The sequence below is a fragment of the Eutrema salsugineum genome, unplaced genomic scaffold (genome assembly GCF_000478725.1).
Source record: "Eutrema salsugineum unplaced genomic scaffold, Eutsalg1_0 scaffold_20, whole genome shotgun sequence".
Classification (NCBI taxonomy): Eukaryota; Viridiplantae; Streptophyta; class Magnoliopsida; order Brassicales; family Brassicaceae; genus Eutrema; species Eutrema salsugineum.
The window spans coordinates 2,124,424-2,133,040 of record NW_006256828.1 but is presented as its reverse complement, the minus strand read 5'-3'; the positions used below and the strand labels follow the sequence as shown (position 1 = coordinate 2,133,040).

Here is an 8,617-nt window from a genome sequence, read left to right as displayed (position 1 = left end):
TTAAGATAAATATTATTTCAAAATTAGTAAATAATTATATTATATAGTAATATGACGGATGTGTTAAAAATAGAATTATGGTTTAGTAATTACAGTTTTTTCGAATTAATAGAATGAGTGAGTTAAAAATATATTTTTATAATAACGGTTTTTTTCGATTAATAGAATAATCGGGTTAAAATTATGTTTTTATGATCATGATTATAATATAGTAGAAAAAATTAAAAAATAATTATATCTAAACACAAAAATAAATCTTTGTTATTTATAAAAATATTATATCTATAAAGAAAACATAAATAATATTTGATTAAAAAAAGTTCTCGTGCGGAGTAAAATCTAGTTTCTCCATTAATTATCCAACGCTACACGTGCACAATTCATTTTGACTGTCCAAACCAAACCAAAATCAAACGAATTTGGAAAAAAGGGTTAACGCTCAGTTCTATTTACAACAAAATATAATTATATCTTACTTTGATTTTAGTTGCTAAAGAAAGTTATTACTTATATATATCAAAAATGTTACCAAATTATCATTTTTTATGAAACAAGATCATTATACGGCATAAATATATCAAAAAAAACTAAATTTATTATGCTACAATCAGAAAATGGTTTTAGATCCGCCACTGGTTCACACCAAAAGGATGCTGTTGTCCATCATCCTGGGATGAGTCGATAAAGCCAGCTTGGGTGAAAAGACCTTGTGCTCCTCCATGTGCCATATACTCCTGCATTAATGCAATAAAAGGTTCAGACGAACGTGTTTGAATAATCAAAACAAAAATCTGTGTTAAAAGGAAACGCCCAGTGTAACATATACATATACCTGAGACATGAATTCGTTACTCCCACCGAAACGAGAATAACCGCCTTGAGAATTCTGGTTCATAAAGTTTCCAGGAAACGCTCCATGGGCTCCTTGTGTGGCATAATCAACAGCATATCCTCCCTGTGAGGCCTACCAACAAATTTGGCCCATAAATCATCAAAATACAACCCAACGTTAAGAAAGAAAAAAGCTAGTGATTCCTAGACGAAACTTTCTAGTACAAATTTGGCCCAACCTCCTAAATTCGTGTTTCCAAAAATACGCTTATCATACTTTATCCTATATCCCAAAGTATGACATTTCTAATGACTAAAGCAGAAGAGAAACTATACCTGTGTGGAAAACTCGGCCATGTTGTAAGGAACATGAGATCCCTGGCTCTTAAAATCATCACCCAAGAAATCCTGGTTTTGGTATTGGCAAAAATAAAAAGGGATTAAAAAACAGACAAAAAGTAGTATAGACTGTAACCGAGTCACCAAGCAAAACATTAAACGAGAAGACAACCTGAGATATGCCACCCATAAATCCATCCCTGAACGCTTGGCTACCCTGTAGAAGGCAACTATCGTGTCATGATTTAAAGCAAAAACAAAAAATAATCGAGCTTCAATGCCAAGAATAAAAGATATAAATTTGAAAATATTTACATATCCAGGTTGGGATAGCGGACCACCAGGTGAAGGCTGGCTATTTGGACTATCAAGAGGAAAGTTTAAATTAGGGCCAATAGTTCCAACATTATGCTGGGTGGCTTGTTGGTGGGGAAGGTGGCCACCGACTGAACTTCCACGACCAGCACCAAAACCGTGGTTTCCAGGTTGGGGAGCAGCACCAACAGGTCCACGAGTTGGAATAGCGTATGGCTGAGAAGGAGGACCACCAGGAAATGGTGAAAGTGGTACCCTAGGTATTGGGTAGCCAGCTGGGTGTAGTCTAGCACCATTAGGTGGCCCAGAAGGCATATAAGAGCCACCAGCTAAAATCAATAGAAGAAAAGGTTTAAACATCGGGATCCACGTTAGGTAGGCCAGAAAAAGGCATATATAATCACAGAAGATACAGAAAAAAGGTACTGGACATTTACCCCTTCCACGGCTGCCTCTTCTATCAGCATTACCCGAACCATAATTGTCATTTCCAATTATGCCAGCCCCACCACCATAAAATAGTCTTCGATCATTGTAAATCTAAAAACACGAATGAGAGAGGATTAATGTTCAAATTGCTTATCGAGGATGCAATCTACGTTGATGGACATCGAGGTTCATTTGGTACCTTTCTTGGTTTCTGAAACTGTACCATGCTCTGCTTTAAATTATTAAGAGGTCCCTCAACCAAGCACTCGTGTTCCTGTCGATATAAGGATAACAAACAAAATGCTCAAGTTAGTATCATACAATCATTCATATTACTCAAAAAATTCTGGACTCAAATAGATAACACACCAAAGCCTCACAAAAAAAAATGGTTGTAACAACTGAACTGAGTGGCAACAGAAGGTGACAATAACGATCCAGTAAAAGACCTCATTTCTGCTTTATAATAATAGGTTTACCTTGTAATGTGTCAGCAAGCCATTCCACAGAGGCTGTTTACTAAGAACCTTCGGGTTTCCAAGAATAACAATTCCATAACGAGCACGTGTAAGTGCAACGTTGAGCCTCCGTGGATCATTAAGAAATCCAATGCCCTGGCCATAAAACCAGCAGTTACGAGTCAAATTCTACAATGTTTCTCAGAAGCAATGTGCCACAGAGCACCCACTAACCTGATGCTCGTTGCTTCTAACGCAGGACAATATGATGTAATCTTTTTCTCTTCCTTGAAAAGAATCAACACTAGCAACCTGTAAGTCCGAAAGCTTGTTAACTAATTGGCAGGATTAAAAAAACCTTTTTAAAACCGACTTTGACAATACTTACCTCAATTTCCTTGTAAAGTTGTTGTCGGAGAGAACCATTTCTTGCCATGTAATTAACAATGTATGCCCTCTGTCCCTCGTATGGAGTTATCACTCCAATCTGATAACCACGAGCATAATTCGATAACGTCAGCAGATACCAAAATAATTTACTAGACATAGTAAACAATCCATTTACACTCACCTGACTAGGGACAACTCCACTCTTTAAGAAAGCGGTCACAAGTTTCTCCACATTAGCAGCCTCGGTTCTATTTAAATATGACGTTCCACTAGCACTGATCTCCTCTTGCCCCAGCTGCAAATTGAAAGACGATATAAATGGATTAAGTTTCCTGTTAATGAGTTTTGAAGGTGGGGCCAGGCCCAGGGTGTGTTTAAACGTTCTAAACTAATCCCAAAGCGAAATTTGATACCTGGACATAGAAAAACATGGGCCGGTTAGGCACAGGCCATGGGAAATCAATCCCTGTCGTTTGCCTTTCAATAATTGTGACTCCATTCTGTAGTGTTCCTTCATAGAAGCTATTGGATGGAAACTCGGACAAAGCTGGATGCATACGATATTGAACCTGAAATCAAGAATATGACGACGTTTAGTGGACAGCCACCAGATGTAGTGAAAGGGAAATAGAAGATATTATCTTCCTTAATCTCATACCTTTCTTAAAAAAAATGAAAATATTAACAAATAAAATTCCATTTCAAGAAGTAAAATCTGCTACACTAGGTTGCATCTAAAATAGTACCTGCAATCTAATTGGTTTAATACCAAGAGTCACAAGGCGTTCAAAGAGAGACTGCGCCAAGCCAGCACGAGCTGCTTTCTTGCACATAATGACGGGGCCAAGCTGACAATGATCACCAACGAGAACAACCTAGTGCAAAAAACTTTTGTAAGCAATCGATAAAATTTAACAGTAACAATCCAGCTCGTTGAGAATGCTAATACCTGCTTTACCCCGAGGACCAAAGGAATAAGGCACTCAGGTTCTGTAGCTTGAGTAGACTCATCAATAAGTACCTATCAGAGAGGAAGTCAATATCAGCTTCCACAGAATTAGAGATGCTCAAAATTAAGTAATCGATCTTAACCTGTCTAAATCTAAAATTTGACAACCGAAGATCCGCAGCACCAACACAAGTGCAGCAAATGACATCAGCACTCTGGGTTATCTCGCGTTCTGTAGCTCGTTTCAAATTTTTGTATTTCTTTTCATCACTGCTTGACAGCTCACCTAGTGACAATAAATACGAGAAAGCAAAGATACCGTAAAATTCATGTTCACTTCAAAAATCAATTACAAGAAACTGGCAATAAAGATTAAAAAATGTCAACTACAGATAACAAGCTGAACAATGTGGGACCTTGTTCATCTTTCAACTGCTGTAGCTTATGCAGTTCGCTCTTCTCAGATGTGTCAAGATGCCGTACCTGCAACCAACCATTCGTATGAATAATCTACAAACAGAAAAAGATGAAGGGGACAGAACGAATCAGGGAGTTAAAGTAAGCCACGATGTGAGCAAACCTGGTAGTGAAGAGTCAAATGCTCTACAGGAGAACTTACAGCTTCCCTTGACTTTGCACAAAGGCGAACAACCTGACATCAGAGTAGGAAGAAGTTAAAAAAGGAACAATATGATTTGACAAGTATATATTCAGCTTCTTCAAATAAAATTGGATGGGAGCAACTTTCCAAAATGAATAATAAATAAGAGTATCCAGGGTCTAGTGAAAATTTAAATTCAAAAAAAAAAAAGATATATATATATATATACTAAACACTGGGGGCCAAATATTAACCTTTAAACCAGTAGCACTAATTTTTTCCGCTAGTTGGTCGACAGCAACATTGCTTGGGGCGCAAACGAGGACCTGTTAGGCAATAAATTAGATCTACGGTAGTCGACTCACAAAAAGCATCCTGAAAGATCAATATTCAGCTTTACCTGTCCCTGGCCCTGTTTTGACATGTGATACACAATTGCAGCAGAAGTCACAGTTTTGCCTGTGCCAGGTGGACCTTGAATCAAGCTGATGGGCTTCTGAAGGACACTCTTCACCGCATTAACCTGATCAAGGATACCACATAACCTATTAGAAATCCGTTATGTAGATTCAGAAAGTAATTTCTCATTGTGTTGACAAGGCACATGGGATCAGAAAAATGCTGAAAATTAAAAAAAAAAAGGCAGTTACGACAAACATTCTCCATGAACTTGATAAGCTGAAAATCATTAATTACCTGAGATGCATTCAGTTCTGGAAGACCAAAAACTCCAAAACGTCGAGGTAGTGTGTTTCGGACCATCTGGGCCTCAACTTCATGTCCCAATAACTGATGGTAAATATAACTTCAAAAAACAGAAACGTAGTAATTCAGTGGTTAATCAGCGTGCAGTAATAAAGGGACACACACCAAGAAGGAACTAGGCTTTCAGTTGACTGACTTACCCACTCACACTTGTTTCATCTACAGCAAAATTCTTCATTGCTCCCTGCATTCGATCAAAGCTTGTACTTTTCCAAACAAAATCAACACAGAAACCATGGTTCACATCAATTGGAACTCCCTACACACGAGTAAATAAGGTTGAGCATACTCTCCACAAGTCAATGTCAAAAGCAAGGCTAACAATTGTATCAAACTCACCTGATTAGCTCGGAGTTCAAGAGCAACCTCCTCTTGTGCAGTTAGCTTGATCTAAAGAAATTTAAAAGAAATCTAGGTAAGGGACCTAAACGCTCTCACTTACATGATACACCCTGCTATCGAATATATTGTATGTAATCATCTCTAAACCAGGAAAGAGGCATACCACATGCCCAACTGATTGCCAAGCTGGATGAGCAGCATCTCCTGAGTAGCGAAGACGTAGTTCATCACCAGGCACCAATCGCAATTCATTTTCCTCCTGCATCAAAAGTTCAAATCAGACAATGTCCTAATTAAGTTTTAATAGCGACCACTAAGTTTCAACCACCTTTGGGAAGACGAAGTATGCAACGCGCTTCTTGTTAAGACCAATATCCCACCGAACTGTGAGGTTTTCCTTGCTTTGAGACTCTTTCATCATCTACAGCAGAATCAAGATGATAAGCCCCAACCGAACAAGCATAGAAGGGAAATGGAAAATAATCCTACAAATACTAAACACACACCTTGTCATAATCTGCTTCGAGCTTAATAAGAGGTGCAAACACATTTTGATACTGCACAAGGAAGAACCACCAAAAAGGTTAAGAATAAAAGCATAATACTAACAGTGACCTCGTCCAATAAACTAGCATGATGAATTAACTGCTTCTCTGGAGCATAAAATTACTTTTTTGTTTCACAAAAAGAAGAGAAAAAGTATACCTGATATGCATCTTCATACTTGGTTTGAACAGGCTGAGGTTCATCATCTACACCAGGTTTTTCAAGGTCCTCAAGGGTAGCATCCGGATTTGTCTTCCATAATTCTTCTATCTTATTTATTTGCTGTGCACTAATTTGGCGTGCCCTCAATTGTTCCTGCTCTGATGGGACCTGCAAAACAAGAATTAATAATAGCTCTAATATGAGAACGTCTTTTTAAGGGGGAATAAAAGTAAGGATAGAAACGAACCTTAACAAGCCAAGGGAGGAAACACCTGTCGTCAATCAAGGGACACCACTGACTTAGGTCCCAGTTCATATCCTTCAAGGCATTTACATTTAAACAAGGATCTCTACAGAGAAGAACGACAACACTGTCTGTCTTTGCCGAGATGAAACCGAGAAGAAAGACATTTCGACACCCACAGTTGTAGCATTCGAGAATTGTTTCCCCTAGCGGACTGTCTCTATGGAGACAAACTTCCTTGTGTTTTGCTCGAACCTTAAAAATAAAAGGATATACATTTAAATCCTTAAAAGGGTGCAACTTCCCGCAACCCAAGAGTTGAAAAGTATTCCTATAGCATGGCAATGGTGCAGCAAACAAACCAAACCAGATACCTATCAATACCAGCCTTAACCACAACAGAAGAAACTACAACACTTCCAGACAATGGAGACGAAGACCCGAAAAACAAAAAAAAAAACAGACTACAGAGGCGTTTACTAACCAGGTGATTCACGATATGCGAGCCGGAGGTGTTACCCCTTGAATTGCAGAACCACTTCCTACAGGACGCCACATTACATCTAACCACGCAAGCTGGGTTCGAGATACCACAATACTTACACGCGTGCTCCGTGAAATCATTCTTACCATAATCGAAACCATCATCGTCTCCAGCCTCCTCAAAGTTCAAATTTCCCATACCCGTGGCCAATGCATCGACCTGGCTGCTACAACTAACACCGCCACTTGCCCCAACTCCACCACGTCCCACTTTGCCGCCATTCCCGGCACTTGCAGAAAGGGAAGACGGTGACGAAGCCTCGGAATGATGATCCGCGGCAGCTCCTCCTCCGCCGCGATCGGAAGGGTCGACGATGGAGATGGAATCAGACGGGGTCGGCCATGCCGTCGGTGATCGGAACTCTGGGTAATCGAACTCGGAATCACCTTGAGAATTGAATTCCAAAAAGGTATACGCGTCGGGCACCGTGTCTGGCTGCGATGCCGTCTCAAAGAGATCGCTCTGTTGAGAATCCATAGAAATCAAGCTCCCTGGTTACGATCGTGTCGCTCTTTGGCTCGTTTCTTCTTCAATTGTTTTCTTCCTGAACTGCGATAGAGTTAGGGTTAGGGTTATGTGCGCTAGTGAAAAGTGAAAACGGACCCCTGAACAATTCGAGAGAATTGGAAACCACTGTGCGTGTCAATGAAGAAGAAAGGGGGCGCGTGGGAAAAATAAAATGTGTATATATAATATTGCTTACGTTGTTTACACGCGCCATGCTCTAAGTTATGGGCTTCCCGCACGTGATGTTGGGCCCTTCCCAGTTTCCATATCGTTACTCGTGAGGTGAATAATCATATGTTTTATTTTAAATGTGTCAAATAAAATATTCTTAATCAAATTAGAAGATGGGCTAATAACACCTAAACCGATCTAGTCCACGACCATGAGACATGGAAAATCGGATATTTCTGTTTACTTAAAACGATTACAATAATCTTGTAAGGAATTAAGTTAAACTGTTAAAGGGGTACTTAACATTAGGCTTTTAGGACTTTAATTTGTTTTAAAGTTTTGAAAGTCAAAAATTCGCCGATTATGTTTTTATTTCTTTTTTTCTCCAAAGTCTCAGTTGCTCACGTCTTTTTTTTAATTTCTAAACTTCATTTTTAAAAATAAAACTACATTTGTGAAATTTTTAATTTTTTAAAATCAATTTTTATTTTACAAACAAAAGCTTTTACAATTTAATTTTAAAATCAAAATCAAAAATAACAGTTCTTACCAAACAGCTCCTCAATTTTCCTTTTTAAAGTATGATGTTAAACAGATGTTCCAACTTTGTGTGGTTTGATCATAAAAACAAGTTATATTATTATTTTGTAATTTAATGATCTAACATCATATAAGCATATTAATATATTATATATCTCCTGTTTATCAAAATAATCACATGTATACATCTTATTAATCACTTAATTAGTATATTACCACATTCATAATCACATAAGCAATTTTCTATAACAAGTTCGGAGTTCAAAATTCGTATATAACGAATAACCAAAACTTCTCTGTATTCCTTTTTAAGCCAGTATTTATATAAACCAAAACAAATTAAGAACCAAAATCAAAAGCAACTTAAACCATACAAAAAAATAGATAAATTACAAAAATAGAAAAAAATTAACAAAAAAAACAACCACACGTACATAAAAGGAAATGAAAACCATCCATTTACGTAGCCTCTACTAATTGGTAA

At 38.0% G+C, this 8,617-nt stretch overlaps 1 protein-coding gene across 1 annotated transcript; it reads right to left on the bottom strand.

Annotated features, from left to right (window-relative positions):
* Positions 1 to 491: 491 nt before the first annotated feature.
* LOC18016219 (regulator of nonsense transcripts 1 homolog) lies at positions 492 to 7,551 on the bottom strand. Its single transcript, XM_006398332.2, has 28 exons — positions 6,856 to 7,551; positions 6,375 to 6,626; positions 6,125 to 6,295; positions 5,926 to 5,976; positions 5,748 to 5,840; positions 5,583 to 5,678; positions 5,417 to 5,467; positions 5,218 to 5,336; positions 5,009 to 5,117; positions 4,713 to 4,835; positions 4,567 to 4,638; positions 4,292 to 4,363; positions 4,128 to 4,194; positions 3,855 to 3,997; positions 3,712 to 3,783; positions 3,509 to 3,637; positions 3,176 to 3,331; positions 2,944 to 3,057; positions 2,761 to 2,859; positions 2,607 to 2,684; positions 2,394 to 2,528; positions 2,114 to 2,188; positions 1,923 to 2,025; positions 1,486 to 1,814; positions 1,343 to 1,387; positions 1,168 to 1,239; positions 833 to 964; positions 492 to 734 (listed from the first exon to the last, which is right to left on the bottom strand). Exons 1-28 carry the CDS (start codon positions 7,390 to 7,392, stop codon positions 621 to 623), a joined length of 3,609 nt encoding a protein of 1,202 aa, XP_006398395.1. The 5' UTR covers positions 7,393 to 7,551; the 3' UTR covers positions 492 to 620.
* Positions 7,552 to 8,617: the final 1,066 nt, after the last annotated feature.

Excerpts from the sequence above, each read along its gene's own strand:
- LOC18016219 (XM_006398332.2), bottom strand. The coding sequence starts at position 7,392 with ATGGATTCTCAACAGAGCGATCTCTTTGAGACGGCATCGCAGCCAGAC. Across the intron at positions 5,679-5,747 it reads CATACTTCGTCTTCCCAAAG|GAGGAAAATGAATTGCGATT; the intron begins GTGGTTGAAACT and ends CTTTTGATGCAG. Across the intron at positions 2,860-2,943 it reads GTGGAGTTGTCCCTAGTCAG|ATTGGAGTGATAACTCCATA; the intron begins GTGAGTGTAAAT and ends CGTGGTTATCAG.